Here is a 17,710-nt window from a genome sequence, read left to right on the forward strand (position 1 = left end):
GTAAAGGATGAAAGCCAGATGAAGCATTTTCCTTACCAGGAGGGAGACACTCCTTTCCATGTAGGGCAAGATGCAAACTGGGTGAGAAAGGTCAGCGGAGCCTGATTATTACTTTTGAGAAGCCGAGATCAACTACCAAACCTATTAAGACCAAATAAACATGAAAAAAAGGATCTTAACAAACATTTCCAACACCAAAATCCCTTGGGAGATCCCAAATCTAGGGAGAAGATTTCTCGTCGCTAAGACCTAGAAAATTCTAAATTGAGAAATTGATCAGAATTTGTTATACAACGGTGACATACTTCTCCGATTTTGTTAGGCCAGAACCCATGAAGTAGTCATGATAGTTATGCTTAATTATGCATTTAAATTTAAGGAAAATAAATGAACACGTGGGGGTTTTCTTGTCTTTTACATTTAAATTTAATTTATTTCATTTATTTATAATGGGTTTAACGGGTTGGTTCGGGTTAGTTTCGGGCCAAACGGTTCGGGCTAGCGGGTCACACACGGGCTGGCCCGGCCCAACCCGGACCATTGCGGGCTGAAGTTGTTCAACCCAAACACAGCCCATTAAGCTTCGGTTCGGGCCGGTCCAGGCTATAACTGGCCGATTTCGTCCAGTTTTAACGGTTCGGATTAGGTTTTGAAACCCCTAAACTACTCTGATGTTTTGTGATTCAAGATAGAATAAATAGGAAAATAAATATGAGAGAATAAATAGGAAGAAATTCATGATTTTTAATTAGGATTTAATTTTCTATTTCTTAGAACTAGGGTTTAATGATAACTATCAATGATATTTATGTCCATCATCTTTATCTTAAATTTTTATTTTTAATTTTGAAATCTCTTGGCTTTGTGAAGTAAGAGAAGTAAGTAAAAAAAATATATAATTAGTCAATTTTTTTAAAAATCCTCCATTATAAATCCCGTACCTCCATTCATGGAAGGTAAATAAAAAACACGTATCCATTTGGGATTAGTGCTATTGCATTTCGGTAATCTGTTTGGGAATTACGAGATCGAATAAATCTGATCGTGGGGGCGAACAGGATTTACTTTAGAGAGGGAGAGAGGATTCTTCACAAATCACACTGTTTTGAACAAGAAACCAGGCCAGGAGAAACATGGGGAAAATTCTTAATTTTCTTCGAAACAGGATTTGCAGAGGGAGAGGGAGAGAGGATTCTTCTTCTTCTTCTTCGCCTCTGCACTTGGCCGACTGTTCTGGACTAGGAGGATCGACGTGGATAAATCACGACTGTTTCGAAGAAGAAGAAGAAGAAGAAGAAATCCATCGTTCACGTCTTCTAAACGTGGACGACCTTCCCGATGACTGCCTGGCCAATGTGTTCGAGTTTCTGAAGTTGATCGACCGCCAGAACTGTTCTCTAGTCTGCCATCGTTGGTCCTGCATCGAGGGTCAGAACCGTCGCCGCCTCTGTCTTGGTGTCAAACGGCGGCCGTGGCCCCAGAAATCCTACGCCGATGAGCTTCTCCCCGATAAGGAGATCCTCTCTCTGTTGAGTCGCTTCGATTTCCTTACCTCCCTCGCACTCGAATACTTAAAATTCATCGAGGACGATGCTCTTGTCCTCATCTCTCTTCGCTGTCACAACCTAACCCGCCTAAAGCTTCATGGTTGTAGAGCTTTAACCGATGCGGGCGTAGTCGGTTTTGCGGCTAACTGCAAGGGTTTAAAAGAATTCCATGCTGAATGGTGCGAATTTGGAGCCGTGGCCATCAATGCTATCGTCGATAATTCTTCCTTCCTTGAAGAGCTCTCCGCCCTGACTCTCGGCGGCCTTGCTGGGAATGCCGCTGCTGCTGCCACGTCGTCTTCGTCTTCGTCTATAGGTCCAGGCCTGGCTGCTTCCTCTCTCAAGACTATCTGCATCGGTCAATATCTTACACCTACTCAGATTGAAGACGGCGAATATTACCCAGAGATGCAAAACGCCCAATGGTTTGCACCTTTGATAATCGCTTCGAAGAATCTCAGGACTTTGAAGATCTGCGGGTCTTATGGGAGGGTGGAGGATTGGGATAAGGTGTTCAAAGGCATGGTGGAACAACAAGTAACAGGTCTGGTGGAGATCCAACTGAGGAAACTAGTCGGAATAAGCGATGCCGCTCTGGCTTCTATCTCTAATTTTTCCGATTTGGAGACGTTGCACCTTGCTGAAACCATAAATTGTACGAATGCGGGGCTCACGTACATTGCTAATCGCTGCAAGCGTCTGACAAGACTCCACATCCAAAATTCTTCGGAATCTCGCAAATTAGGGGACGAGGGCATCTCCGCTATTGCCAAAAGGTGCCCTAAACTTCAGGAATTGTTTCTAATGTATGTGAACACTACTTGTTTGAGTTTGAACATGTTGGCTGAGAATTGCCCAAACCTGGAGGGCGTAGCACTTTGTGGGAACCGTACAATTCGAGATGCCGACATGAAATTAATCGCTAAATTCATGGCATTGAAAAATCTTATTATCAATGGCTGTGGTGGGATCACTGATGAAGGACTGATAGAGCTTTCAAGTGGTTGCCCTAATTTGATCCGTGCTGTGATCGCAGATTGCAAGGCAACAACTCGGGGTGGATTGAAACGGTTGAAGGCGAAGCGGAATTCCTTGATAGTAATATCAATAACTACCAGCCGTCCATGCATACTATATATATGGCCCCTTTGGGCGGATGCCACACTGCTTATTCACTTGGGCCGATGATGATACTGGTGGCGTTGACACTTGATCAGTCTACTGAAAGAAGACATGCACGTAGCAAAGAAGATGGATCTGCTTAGCTTTTTTCGCTAGCATAAACTAACATAGACATGATAAACATTGGAAGCATTGATTTACAGGCAGGGAAATTCAATACAAGGCAAGCCACCCACCCTGTAGTAGTAGTAGTAGTTCAATCCATGAAACCTAAATTTTTATTTTCAGAGAAAGAAACAGTACCAGTTGAATTTTAATCAATTCTTCCATGTTTCGGTGGACTCTCCCATGTATGCTCAAATTAATCAAGCTTAATTCTTGGTAGCTCATAACTCAGCCAACATTGGGTAACATTTAATCTGTAGATTAGAACAGGACAAGCCCACAAGGATCTCCTGTTCATCATATATTAAGCTTAGTGCAATGTAAAGCTACCATGAAACCAACAAAACTCAAATGTTAAAACCAAAATATCTGGTCTAAAGCATGAAGGAGTGTATGATCAAAAATAGCTTGAATCATATATGTCTAGTTCGGTCTGTTTCTTGTGTTTCTTTTGTTTTTTCATTTATTTTTTAAACGATCAGAAACAGTCTAAAGTAGAGTTTTCTCTGTTTTTGTTGGTAAACCAGTCTAAATCATAGTTGATATTTCATTTTCCAAAAAGCCGTCCTTATCTTCTACCTAAACCTGAGCATCTTGTGTGGCTTCTGAGCCTAACCCATTTTTTTGGTTTTTAAGAACTCTCTTCTTTTGAAGTGGTTTTCTAATATGGCTTCCGTCTCATTACGTCTGGTATAATGTATTTGTAATTGCTTGGTTTCTGTAATTGTGGCTTCCCGATCTTTCATTGAACAACATGTTGGGTATGGCAACCATCTTCATGGATGAAAGATGGAAGATGAATCTGATGATAAACTGTTAATAGGGTGATCTGGATTCCTGGACTCCAATATTAATCCATGCCCAACTTAACAATAAAAGAAAACAAAACAACAAAAACTTGTTCATGCATGAAAAACACTAAAAACACACACATAAATGTACAATTTGCTCTTTTGCATGATCAGAAAGACGTCAGAAGCGTCCTCTTCTAAAGATTCGACACTTTCCATGAGAGAAGCTTAATTTATGGCAATGAGACGGAATAAAATTAATAGCTAAATTCTAAGAGAGGATTGCGGACAAAACCCATTAGAAGCGGCTTACCAAACTAACTCAATAGGGGGAAAGAGGGGTGACCGAGAATTTAAATTAAAACAACGAAGAAACAAGCACAGACACCGCAGGCAAAAAAGAGTGCAAAAGCGGGTTAAAAAAGAAGTACCGAAAGGAATACAAGATTACGGGTTGACCCTTGCACGGCAAATCTTGAGCGAAAATTTGATAAAATTAATGGCTAAATTCTAACACATATACCCTTACAGAAGCCCTTACGAATAGTCTAATTGTAGAGTAGAGGTCGCTTTAACTAATAAGCAAGACTGATCCACCAAGCAACTCCGTAGCGGGCATTAGCCCCCCCTATGAGGTTGGTTTAGTAAGGCCTTTTCTTTGCTTCCTTTCCCTTCTCAAAAGAGTAGATCTTGCGGAACGACAAATCTTGAGCGAAAAGAGAGAGGAATAATTTGAGAAAGAGATAGTGAATACCTGATAATTGTGGAGAAGATTTAGGAAAACTCCAATATCTACTAACTACTCTAATATTTTGTGAGACTGAGTGAGATAAAAAAATAGAAAAAATAGAGAATAAAAGAGAAGATTTAATTTAAGAGAGAATAAATATGAACAAAAATATGAGAGAATAAATAGGGAGAAATTCATGCATTGTGAGTTAGTTTTTAATTAGGATTTAATTTTCTCTTCCTTAAAACTAGGGTTTACTAATAACTATCCGATAATGATTGAAAATGACATTTATATCTATCATCTTTAACTTAAACTTTTATTTTTAATTTTGAAAGCTCAAATATTGGCCATCAATTTAAAAAAAAAAATCCAATATTATAAATATCCGTACCTTCCATATCTAATTGTGGTATTGCATTGTTTGGAAACTAATGTACGTATAATAGGAAGCTTTGGATTATTTAAAGCCGGAATAAGCCGGAACTTGATACAATAGGGGACGAGGGCATCACTGCTATTGCCATAGGATGCCCTAAACTTGAGGAATTGTTTCTAATGCATGTGAACATTACTTATTTGAGTTTGTACATGCTGGCTAAGTATCTCCCAAACCTGGAGAGTGGAGAGCTTAGCACTGTGTTGGAACTCTACAATTGGAGATGCCGATCGAGACTGAAAACGCGACAAACAGGCACGGAAAACAGACAGGCGGGGGGACACCGACAAGGAGGAAGCGCCAAGGGGCCCAAGGCCCGAGACAGGCAGGCCACCGGGAGGTGGAGGCTGAAGCGAAGCGGTTAATATACTGGCCCTTGGGCCGTCGACTGGTGGAACTCACTCTTGATCAGACTACTCAGGAAATAGCAAACTTCAAGTTTCTGCTTTAATTAGGTCAGCAACTTCTTTATTTGCAGTTTCAAGTTCCTTAATTTCCGTTTTTTCATCCCATTGCCAGTTTCCAGTGGTCATGGTTGATTCTTCTCCCGACCTACAGAAGAAGATTGAGCAGCAGTTGTGTTTACATTCTTCAAGAGCAGTTACAAAATGGTGCAACAAAGGCAAAGTAATGGGTCTCTTCTCTTATCAATGGTTTCCTTTCTTCATCTTCTAACATGTTTGACAGTTTTACAACAACTTTCCCCCTCTGCTGTTGTGATCCTTCCCTGCAATGCTGCCCCGATGCTGCTCCATACATGTTAGCAACTCAGCCACATTCTAGATAATTAATGACAATCAAACAAGCATAAAAAAGGATTTCAACAAATTGAACACCAAAAATGCATTGGAGCCCTCAAGAGTGGGGAGAAGATTATCCAATCTGAGACACGAATTTCTTATTTTGTTTCCAATTTCCACATCCTACCAAGGAAGTTTCTGCATGCTATACGTAGTGGTAGGAAGAACAACCACCTTAAGATTATTCTGGATCCACTGAAGGGGTAAAAAATGGAGAACAAAAGGATCAATTGAGTAGAGAATAGGAATCAATGGAGACACAAAAGGTGGATTTTAGTTTGTAATCAATTTAACGGGGTTAGATGAAATGGAAGACTTGTTAGGGTTTCCACTAGCACATCAAGGTATGTGCAGAGGAAGATTGAATCTTCTTTTTATATTCCTTTATTTTTCATTTAGGTTGGGCTTTTTTGGAGATAAAAATTTATTCCCAATATCTATTAGTTTTGTTATCAGTGAAGGATCTTTATCTTTTATCTTCCTAAGATGAAAAATAACTATTTGATGATGCTTTTATTTATACAAGAAAAACCATCAAGTTATCGATTTGATGGAACTCAAACATGCCAATTTTTTATTCTCATACCATCAGAGGAGATGTCATTCCCCTCTAGCATGGATAATGAGGTATTCCAATATTAGGATAGCTTATTTCAATTAAGCTTTTATTTTTTCACCAAAAAAACTAAAAACAAAAAAATTAAATTCATTCCCCCCAACATGCAGAAGATTAAATGCTTCTAAATTCCAAAGAATATATCCAATATTTTGATAAAATCTCTTTGACCATCCATTTGAAAAGTCTGAAAAATCATAGACCACCCAATGTGAACTGAACTTTTAAAGTAGTTAAAAGCCATTCATCAGCAATTACAACAGAGTTAGCATATGAAAAGTAACAAACATGGTTAAGCTACCTTTGAACAGAACAAAAAAAAAACAGAATTTTTTTTTTTTAATTCCTTCAACTAATTATTGCATTGTTTTACAGCCACCAGAGGCATTTTCTATTTTTAACTACATAGAATCAAACGAAAGCTGAAGTTGCTATTTTTTCTCACTCGGCTTTCCCCCTTGGGGCCATACATTTAGGGGGAAAGAAAAAAAAAAAAAAAAATTGAGACGACAAACTTACTGGATTAATCAACCAATTTGGAGAAATGAAAAACTCAATCATCTTCAGATTGTTCAATTTCTTCAATGTAGGTGCAAATCTGTATGCAAAACTGCTCACTCTCTATTTTTATCTTGAGCATCTCATCTTTCTTTCTTTCGAGTGTCTTCATTCTATTGCTGCTATATCAAAATTGTACATCCTTCAACAGGTTCTCCACCTTTATATCCTTGCTCTCTTCCACTTTCTTGAGCTCGACCTGTAATCTTGCAACCTCTCCCTATTTCTCTTCTTGAATTATCCGCAACTCTTTGATGGTAATAAATATATATAATACTCACAAAGAAAAAAAAAATCTCGGGCAAAATTTCTTTTAAGAAAAGAAGAAAAAAAAAACACGATGATGATTTATAAGTATTTTGAATAGCATTAGGACTACATTGTCCTTGTTCTTTGTCCATCTCTGCTCTTCTTTGATTCGATCAGTATTCATGTATATTCTTTCTCACATTCTTCTACAATGCCTGCAATCAATGTTGTAAATTCATATTAATTATTATTTACCAAAAAAAAATCCATATTAATTATTTGACAAATCGCTTTTACAAAACAAAACATTTTGTTTGTTACAAAATTTTCTTTTGTCATATGTAAACAAAGGAAAAGAAGCATGAGGACAAAAGAAAACCTACTTCATGTTTTTCATTTTTAGCTGAAACCTTGGGTTATTTTGTCCAACAACTTTGAATTCATTTTTCTCACGCCTCCTGATCAATGATGTTTCTTTTATTGAAGCATCTCCTTTGCATCTACCATTAGTTTTTGTCTCTTCATTCTTTTCTTCTAAGAAATCTCCTGGAGCCGATGACACGGCATAAAGAATCAGTAATAAGTTTAGTTCAGAAAGAACAGGATGGCCATGCGTTGATCTATGAGTTCCATTAGCACATCCTTCTTCTGCATCTTCCCCTTTATGTGTTTGTTCGAAATTTTCTTTTGGTTCCATTGCTTCTACACCATGGTCTGCAACAAGAAAAATGTTGAAACCATTTAGAGATTTATACAAATAGAATGCCATTAAGTACCATATGTTATACTGCAACAAAATATCACCAAATTGACCCAAAAATAGAAACTTTTAAGAGCAAAAGAAAACTCACCCATTGAATCAACACCCACAAAGAGATCTGCCATAACAACAGCTTCAGAACATCTCCAAATTTCTAATGCAGAATTGTAAAAAAAAACTACGATTTCTTGCAAAGACTAAATATTGTCTGTAATTTTTTTTGGGGTTCTTGATTCAAGGCCACCCGTTAAGTTAGTTCAACAAACGACATGGCTGGAATAAAAAAAAAAAAAAGAACCCAACAATTAAATGGTAAGTAAACGTTAATGATTGTGTGGCTTGGCATAGTTTTGCATCCAGATCGAAATTAATGTTTTTATGATGCTGAAAAATTTGACAGTTGATGTTCATTGGAATCAATGAGAATACATCTTCAAGCATCAAGATAAATCGTCATTGTTGACCTAAAAAAAAAAAAAAAAAAAATCCTGTTTAGGGTTTAAGCTTACAAAAACAAGAATTTATCTTTCATTTTTATTTTTTATATAATTCAATAGATGCTCAAGTCGGAGTTTTGGATCCTCACATTTCTCTATTACAAATCCTATGTGTCTAGCACTTTGTGTGTCCAATCTAGATAACATTTTGACGCTCAAAGAAGTGAACCGTCGGATATTTAAATAGTTTAGACGTTCCAGCTCTATGTGGATGAATGGACACACAAAGTGCTTGGCATAGAGGATTTGGATCTTTCAGATTTACATGGGCCCCCTTAGGTCTCATCATTGCTACACATAGAGGATCTAGAATCGAGGGATTTACATGGGGCTTATTTGGGGATTTTTATTTGCGGCAGCTGCTGCTGCCAAGGGTGAGGATTAAGCCACGTCATCACATATGAATCAAATGGTTGTAAACTAAAGGGCGGGGGTATGTATGTAAAAACTAAAATTTGCTTTTACATGTGAAGGTTTGAAAATTCTAGAATTTACAAAATTACATCCCTAACTTTACCGATGAATCCCAAACTCGAGTTCTGAGTGTCTGAACCCTAGGGTTTTTTTCTTCTCAAAATCAAAGTTAAGAAGCTTCTTATTCGGTACTGTGGTGGAGGGTAGCGGTGGTTCTTGTTTGTGCTGTTCCTTTGCGAAGCCTTAAATTCCAAAATGGTGATCGATGTTAGGTTTATGTGATGGTGTGGAATTCCAAGAGGGTGTTGAAGCCTTAAATTCCAAAATGGTGATCGATGTTAGGTTTATGTGATGGTGTGGAATTCCAAGAGGGTGTTGTTAGGTTTACGAATGCTGCGATCGTCTCTTTGTTGGAATGTTGTGGATCTGTAATCTTATTCCCTTTCCCTCTTTTATAGGTTTAATTTCTTTATCTTTATGCTTTTCAAACCCTAAACTATCCAATATGCAAAACTCATTTTGTGGAATATGGTTCGATGGATTTTCTTTTCGATCCTTCATCTTCCTTCATCTTCCTTCTCTTCCTCAAGGGGTGGCGCAATCTCTTGGTGGTGATGCTTCAATAAATGAAATATATTTCCCAACAACAACTCACCCGAATCCGGTACAATTATTTTTTGTTTTCTTGTTACATAATGCCCAGATTTGCTTCACTTCCCATAGCTGTTTTATTTCATATTTCAGTGAAAACACCCATGGGAGTTAGTAGAGAAATTCAATCCCAATTTGATGAAGAGCAGATTAGTAACCATGGGAGCTAGTAGAGAAATCCAGTCCCAATTTGATGAAGAGTAGATTAGTAACAATGGGAATTTGAGAATTCGTCGAATAGATGTAGGGATGTAATTCTGTAAATTCCAGAATTTTCAAACCTCAAATGTAAAAGCAAAATTTAGTATTTACATACATATCCCCACCAATTAGTTTACAACCATTTGATTCATATATGATGACGTGGCTTAATCCTCACCCTTGGCGGCAGCAGACAGCTGCTGCCGCAAATAAAAATCCCTCATTTGGGTTCTAACCATCTGCTGCCGCAAATAAAAATCCCTCATTTGGGTTCTACCACTGATTTATTTTGTCAATACTCGAAAGTAATGTCGGGTAAAAAAATAAGAGGGAAGCATAGTCTCTAAGTCTCTATCAACTTTCTAGAAGAGCGGTCATTTATTTAGTTCATTTCCTTATCAGAAATAGACTATTCATTTTCTTATAGATGTATAACATGTGTCTCAATATCACATCAAATGGTTGAAATTCATTTATAAATTACATCAAAGAGTTGTGATTAAATTAAAAAAAAAGTAATATAATATAAATCACAATCTTTTGATTTTAGAACACATGTTATACATTTATAAGGAAATGTCAAAATTGAATAGGATATTATTCTCTAAGAGAGCTCGCACCCAAATGGGTCCCACATGGGACCTCTACCCTGATCCTCAAATCGCTCTGGTCATTGATAGAAATTAACGGTTCAAATTAACGGATGATCATTTACGAGACTGGGAGTGGTGATCTTTACTCTTCAGTGACACTCAACCGTTCCTCGTCGGGTTTTCGCGCTAAGTAGGTGACCGTTCGTCTCCCAATTCTGCAAGGAATTCCATTAAATGTGGAGTCCACTGATTTTCCGTCGCGATTCTGATGATAAGTCACGAGGAATTTCGAGAGTGCGTTGTTCGTAACCAGTTCCTTCTCCCAAGCATTTATCTGGTTCATCCCTGCGGCTCTGCCCTTCTCTTTATGTATATTAGCGGTTGCTAGATGTAGAAGCTGTGTAATCCAGGTAGTTTTTTCTTCTTCTTGGCAATACTCGATTCTACCGAACTGGGATTGAAACATGTGGAGTTAGGGTTTTCTTGTCTCATCATTCGCTTTGATATTCCCTGTCTTGCAGAGCTTCTGCTTAGTGTTCGTTTCTACTTGAATTTCTAACTAAAATTGCTGCTGTAAAATGGTTGAAACTAGGGTTTAGAATCTGGAACTCCGGGTCTAATTTCATGTTTTGAAGACGGCTTTCTGGGACAAGAGTTTTGGAAAATCCAAACATGTGAGATTTTGATGTGGTGGAAGGGAACCTGATGGTGGGGGAGCAACAGTTGAAGCTTGATATGGACGCTTTGGAAGCCAATATGGAACATGCAGAAGTTGAATTAGGAGAAGATTTGAAGGCTTGTCGTTGTCGAACTAGAGAGTTGGAAGAGGAGGAAAGTAGGAATGCTGAACAAAACGGTAGAGCTGTGTCAGTTGAGCTTGAGTGTGTGAAGAAAGATTGCATCTCTTTTGGAGATAAGTTAGCCAGGTTAGAAATCGATAAGATTTCTATTGAAGATGAACTCCAGCAGTACAAGAGTTTGGTTGATGAGCTCAAAGAGAAGTTTACTTGTCTCCAAGAAGATTACAAAGCTGTACGCCAAAGAGAGGAGAGGGCACAAGAAAGGGTCACCAATTTGGAAAACGAGATTAAGAGGACGGAGGATGAAACAAGAGATAAGTATGTCCAGCTGAAGGCTGAGAATATAGAGTTGATGCTTGCAAAGAAGAGAGCGGAGGATAAGATTGAGACTTGGAAGAGGATGTTTGTGGAGTTAGAGTCTCGTGTGAATAGGTTGGAAGAAGATGTCCCAAGGAGTTAAGGGTCCATCATTGTCCTCATCCATCATGGGACCCAGAGATATAATAAACACCATTTCTAATATAGACAAGGAGAAGAAGGATGCAAGTAATACATCCAAAAGCCTAGAAGAAGCAAATGGTGAGGGCAACTGTGCCAGTTTGGTTCGTCCGCTAGTAAACAACCAAAAGTTGAATTGTGATGCAGGAACTGATTTACATGTGAATGTGGGGTCTCCATGCCCTCCAGGCCTTTCATTGGACAAAGAAAGCAGAGATATGCATGCAACAGGTATTATAACTCTTTGTTCAAAAAAAAAAAAAAACAGGTATTATAACTAATAGTTATTCTTTACTTTGTAGTGCAATTAGTTTTTGTGTATCGATTTTCCCTGTTCATTGAATGATCTTTACCTGGATTAGACGGACTTCTTAGTAACATTAGTATTTGTAGGGTAACAGCCACCATGATTATTTTCTCATGACTATTAATATTAGGGTTTAGTAATGCGCCAGGTTTAATTGTTGTGTGCTTACATGAGATCTTTGACATTAGACATTAAACTAAGGGTCACCAATTCAGGAAATTTTTGTTTTAGGTTGTTTCCTAACCCATCATTTATTTCTCCACAGGGTATTCATGAATCATCTTTCACTATTTTCCTGAGGTTTTGTTCTTGTCCCAAAAGGTGTCATTATCTGTTTTTACCACTTCTCGCCAGGCCATTTTCAATCCACCCCTTGTTTTATACTTTTTGTTGACACTAAGGTATAATTATATGTTTTTACCACTTTTGACTAAGGGCCTTTCAATCTTCCCCTTGTTATTCTAACTGTATCATGCTCTGACTCTCTCGTCATTGGTGCATTCAGAAACCATTATTGAACCTGCCTTAATCATCTCAATTAATCTCTCTCAGCATTGTTCATCCTGATAAAGGAGGTTTGATGCATTATTTTAGCAGCACACGTCATAAAAATCCATGGCCAGTGTTTTTAGCATTGATTTCAAAAATGGTCTAAACACTCTTCACATCCCAGTTGGCCTGTATCATTAATTATTATCTGAAGATAATTCTCAACTTCCACAGATTTTGTAAATTCTTGGAGATGATTGTACCAGGTTTATGATGACACGTTAACAAGATATTGATCTTTGCTTAGTGAATTTGTCTGCATTGATGATTCTATTGTTCTAGTTTCCTGATCAAACTTCACATCTTGACTGCCAATCTCTCACCCATTATATCAGTTTTACAACTATTAGTAGGACTTGGTCTGTTAGGATTTGTTGCATTTGCAGGCAAACCCAATGCTGTGGAAGGATGGACTAACTAATGCCATTCATAATAAAAACCAAATCATGGATCTTTTGCTGTGATAATCGTTTTTAGCAATTTTGATTCCTATTTTGTGTTTAGACTGGTTTACTGATATTCATCATGCGTTCATTTTACTGGTAAATCTGTATGCCATTGTGGTCTTGTTTGGTTCTTGCCATGCATTATATCTACTATTCTTGAACTGATCCCAGTCCAAAGCAAATGAGTAACTCTTTATACTTGATTTCTCATATACTTAGTGAAGGCAAGGTGCTGAAGTCTCTTTCCTTCTTCATTCTATAATCAGGTCTAAGTCCACCTGGTGTTTGCATGCCACATGAGCCTCTGTTCAAAGCTAAGGAAGAGGAAAGCATCTCTTCAGAAACTGAGTTGCAACACGGGTTGCAAGTTAGGAGGCATTTGGAGTTTGAACAAGATGGGAGCACCAACAAAAATATGGTTGAATCCAATGCTGGTAGTGGAAGACCTTTGTCTGCAGGTGTCATTGAGGTTGTTGATAGTGATGATGAAATTGGTGGAGTGAACATTATTGCAGTGGGTACTCCTAGCATTCGGGACAAGGGAAAGGCACCTGCTTCAGTTGATAAATCCTTGAAAGGTGTTTCAAAAGATGAAAAGGAAATTACTTCTGAGGATCGTTTGAAGACATTGCATGCCAACCAGAGAGGGGATGAACATGTACGCAGCTCCAAGAAGCCTTATGAATTGACTTCAACTCCCAAAAGAAAACGTGCTTCCAATGTAATTTGTAGTGACAGTGAGGGTGACAATGATGAAGATAAAATTCCAATTAGTAAACTTAAGTTGAAGAAGCTTCAGGATTTACCTAATGAACCCACTAGCTCTCCTGTGAATCTGTGTTCTATGCCTCCTATAGTGTCTTCTGAGGATAGAAATGTTGAAGAATCATTTACTCCAAGACGGCGGCTGGTGACACTAAGGCAAACCGAAGAAAGGAAGAATGCGTTGGAAAGCATCTCCCAAGGTCATTTGGGGAGGAATGAGACTGATACTGAGAATCAAGTGATGGCTGGCCTTGCTGCTGAAGACACTCAAGATCTTGAGGGGGAAGATGTTGGTTCTGATACTGAGGGTGAAAGTTTGGATGCATTCATTGTGGATGGCTCAGATGATGAAGATACTACTAATGAATCAGAAGATGTAGGGGATGACGATATGGACTACCATCAGGTAATATCAATGATACGAAGAGAGAAAAAAAATAAAACAGGATGGAAATTTGAGGCAGACATGCTCTCTTCCTTTCAGAAGGATCCTGAGCTCTGCATGAAGGCCGTTTGTACTCTCTATAGGCAGCAAACTGCTGAGGAGAAATCATTGAAGGGATCTTTGTATACGAACAACCGGGGATTTAGCAAATTCGATGCAATCAGGTATGGATAGGAATCTTTGATTTAATAGTTCTTTACTGACTTTTGTGATTGATTTTACTATATTCTACCTTGCAAAATTATTGTTGAACAACTAAGGTTGGAAACGTCTTTCAAGCCCCTTATGGGAGATATCTAATGTTTTAGATAGGGTATCTTATATCGTTTCTGTTCCACACATGATGGTTGAATAGTTGAAATACATGTAACAATTTTTGTTTGATTTCTTCCTCTTTGACTCCTCCTAACTTGCCATTATGTCCCTTGAAATCCATGAAATTACCTCATCTCTTTATAAATTCTGGTGCCTGCATGGCCTGCCTAGAAAGGGATTCCCTTAGATGGGACCAAATTTTATGGACTTTTGGACCCGAGAGCGCCTGGCTGTGCCAAATTTCAGCCGAAGTGTGTTGCTGTAGTGGCAACTTGAATGTTGAAAAGTTTAAAACTACAGTGTGCAGGTCAGAAATTCAGGGTACCAGTAGGCATGCATGGATATATATGAGATACTTGTGATACAAGGACTGGTAGCTGATTGACTTAGGCTCTGAAATATGATATGGCTTATCCAAGACCATGTTCTCTCTGCCTAGCCATTAGAACAGCTACCTTTTGTGCCCAAATGGCAGAGCTATTGGGACCCTTTCTAAGTGAGTAGCAAGAAAAACCGTTGCATTTCCCCCCCCCCCCCTTAATGTATGGAAATGATTCCAGGTCCCATTTCCATCACATTTCAATGCCGGACCTATTTGCTTGTATTCTGAGGTTGCTAAATGAGCTTCCTAGTGCATGAGGCTCCTGCTACCTCAGGGTCTGGAAGGGGCAAATATGCCAGACTTATTGTGCTTCACATATGGTTGCTCTTATATTTATCTCCCATTCAATACTTTTAATGTCCTCTTGTTTTTTTTCCCTACCCAGACTGCGTTTGTCCATAATATATTCCCATTTTGCCCCTTAGGTATGGGTGATGCCTTGATTCAATAGTGTATCCCACTGCTGTACCTGGACGGATAGAAGGGCCCATGCTGACAAACATTTGAGGCGCTGCTGGAATTTATGAGCTCATAGGCTAGCTTTTTCTGTTATCAGCTTTGAGTGCTTGCTGGAGAATAATAAAAATAGTTTTACAAAATTGCCACTACATTTTGTTAAACTGAATGGAATTTTTGTTAGGATTGAATTTTCTGACACCCATGGTTTGGGGAAAATCCCTTGACCAATGTGATCGGATTGTGTTAATTGAATATAAAAGCCATACGAGGGAACAGTGTGGGGGTATTATTGACTATGTCCTGGCACCTTCTGCAGGGGACATTTATGATCTTTGATGGGTATACTTTTTTGTACCCAGTGTGCAGCAAAACTTTTGCCTTTTAGTAATTTCATGAAATTTCAGACTCAGTTTTTAATGGGTGTATAGTCATCAATCTTGCCTCTTCACCTAAACCATAGGGCATGATGGGATGGTAGCTACTAGCTAGTGTAATGACACTTATCATGACCCATCTTGCAAACAGTGAGACTTCTCATATCTTTTGGATTATAATAATACGACTATCAGTATGAATTGTTTTATAATTCTTAGACTAGCGTGTATCTTATAATACTGATCTGGCTTGCCTTCTTGCTGCTAGTACCCTTAATTACTTGGTCAAGATTTATATACGGTACATGATTGGCTTTGCTCTACCTTACCATGTTTATTTGTGTTTGTTCTAGAGGAACTAATTTGGCCGAGTTTCTTCTGGACGGGGACCCACGCGGGGAGCTCAAGAAGACTGTTGCAGAGCTGGAGAAGCACATGCCCAGAGGACTAGATGAGTGCAGTAAACTAGCAAGCCACTACTCCAAGCAATTGTTCAGGATATACCAGAACAAAGAGGACCCATACTTTCCATAGTTGACAGTAGAAAGCTTGAATGAGAGCTTGGGAAGCACATAATGCCGGCTTTCAATTGTTCCTCTCATGTTCCTGTAAGTTTTCCCTTAGCTCATTAAATAGTTCCGATGTCTTCAGACCCGCTTCTAATGCATGTAAATGATCCTATCCCTAGTTTTCTGTTTCTATGTACAGGGGGATTTAGATGGTTTCTTTTTGCTGTTATTACCCATCTTATAGTAGGTTCTGCCATTCTATTTTTGGTGCTGGAATTTGTCCTTTTACCATCTTTGCCTCTTTGGTCTATGGTTGGTGTTTTGTTGCTATTATGTTTGGTTGACAGGTAAATCTCTCCCAACCCACAGTTCTGGTGGTTCAAAAGGACTCCTAGGATAGGGTTAAGAGTTCAAGACATGGGCAGACTGAAATGACTTATTATTTTTATTTTGGGGTAAAACAGGGAAGGGGCTATTGAGTATCGAGATTCAGGATCATGGACTCTGATTTGACAAAAATCCTTAATCATGCATTCTTTATTAGAGAGACCCGACCAGCTGCTGACTCAGCTTGTGTTAATGGCCGTCTTATATGTGCACTTGTGTTTTCCTTGTGCATGTTAGAGTTTTGAATTCCCACCATTTTAGAACTAACTCACATTAGAAAGTGTCACAATTAATACAACTTCTTGTGCAGCTTGCTGTGCCTATATTTTTCAGAGCACAGAATGAGTGTATGTTAGAATTTCGAATTGCCACCATTTTAAAACTAATTCACATCAGAAAGTGCCAATTAATACAACAACTTGTGCAGCTTGCTGTGTCTGTCTATATTATTCAGAGCATAAAATGACCATTCTGTACCCATGGAAGAGTAGAAATCTCATCTTCAATCTTATCTCTCCTTCTCTCCCTTTAGAAGTTAGGCCAGAGTATGGGCCTCTCTCTTTTTAAGAAGATAAGCCATCATGGGATTTAAAAAATAGGTTAAGTGAAATTTTGGTGTCGACCAGGTATGAATTGCATGGGGGTTTGTGAAGTTGGAGTACTTTAAGCAAGTTGGGTTTCAGGTTCGAGAGTTAGAATTCCAACTTCCAACATCTAATGTTAATTTTAAATCATAACTCTTTGATGTGTTAATTAAAATATTATTAATCAGATTGTAAGTTGTAACCTTAGATCTCCTCCATTGGTTCATTATCTGCTCCACCTAGTTTTTTTCTAATCAGTAGCTTTCCCCCTAATTAATTGAATGTGGTAAATTTGGTGACCTGTTTCATAATTTGAAACATGAAGCCCTAGTTTTTTGCCCACGACTCCTCATGTGGTCGTTTCTACCGATGCAGAAATTTTATAATTTAATAATTTTAAGGAAAGTGTTTCTCTGTCCAAGGAATGTGGTTTATGTCGACATTGTCGTTTGCCTGTTTCTCTCCGTGACAAAACAAAAGGTAAAAGTAGAAGTATCATTGGTCAGGCCTTTTAGCAATGAGACCAAGGAGAGGGGGGCGGCGACACGGGGGGGGAGGAGGGGGAGAAAGACCGGAGGGGGCAGAGAAAGAGGAGCAAGAGGCAAAAACACAGGAGGAGACAAACAACCAAACAAGCAAGACAGACGGGAGAAGCCAAACAAAACCAAAACCAAAACCAAAAAAAAGCACAAAGACAAAGAAACAAAAGTCACCAACCAAAAAAAAACGGCGAAGCGGCCAGGTGGACGCCGCAGGC

At 38.6% G+C, this 17,710-nt stretch overlaps 2 protein-coding genes across 2 annotated transcripts; both read left to right on the forward strand.

The window, feature by feature from the left end:
- Window positions 1-1,133: 1,133 nt before the first annotated feature.
- On the forward strand, window positions 1,134-2,735 carry LOC149014163 (F-box protein At1g47056-like). The gene has a single exon (XM_089157777.1). The coding sequence runs from the start codon at window positions 1,134-1,136 to the stop codon at window positions 2,733-2,735; it is 1,602 nt and encodes a 533-aa protein (XP_089013903.1).
- A 7,384-nt stretch (window positions 2,736-10,119) lies between these two features.
- On the forward strand, window positions 10,120-17,456 carry LOC149014164 (uncharacterized). Its single transcript, XM_089159478.1, has 4 exons — window positions 10,120-10,543; window positions 10,726-11,662; window positions 13,000-14,107; window positions 15,827-17,456. The coding sequence occupies exons 2-4, from the start codon at window positions 11,377-11,379 to the stop codon at window positions 16,005-16,007; spliced, it is 1,575 nt and encodes a 524-aa protein (XP_089015604.1). The 5' UTR covers window positions 10,120-10,543; window positions 10,726-11,376; the 3' UTR covers window positions 16,008-17,456.
- Window positions 17,457-17,710: the final 254 nt, after the last annotated feature.

Source organism: Hakea prostrata, chromosome 6, assembly GCF_041222555.1.
Source record: "Hakea prostrata isolate BN-2017 chromosome 6, UWA_Hpros_2, whole genome shotgun sequence".
NCBI lineage: Eukaryota > Viridiplantae > Streptophyta > Magnoliopsida > Proteales > Proteaceae > Hakea > Hakea prostrata.

Coding starts and splice junctions, on each gene's coding strand:
- LOC149014163 (XM_089157777.1), top strand. CDS start 1,134: ATGGGGAAAATTCTTAATTTTCTTCGAAACAGGATTTGCAGAGGGAGA.
- LOC149014164 (XM_089159478.1), top strand. CDS start 11,377: ATGTCCCAAGGAGTTAAGGGTCCATCATTGTCCTCATCCATCATGGGA. Junction 11,663..12,999: donor CAGAGATATGCATGCAACAG/GTATTATAACTC, acceptor TTCTATAATCAG/GTCTAAGTCCACCTGGTGTT. Junction 14,108..15,826: donor AGCAAATTCGATGCAATCAG/GTATGGATAGGA, acceptor TGTTTGTTCTAG/AGGAACTAATTTGGCCGAGT.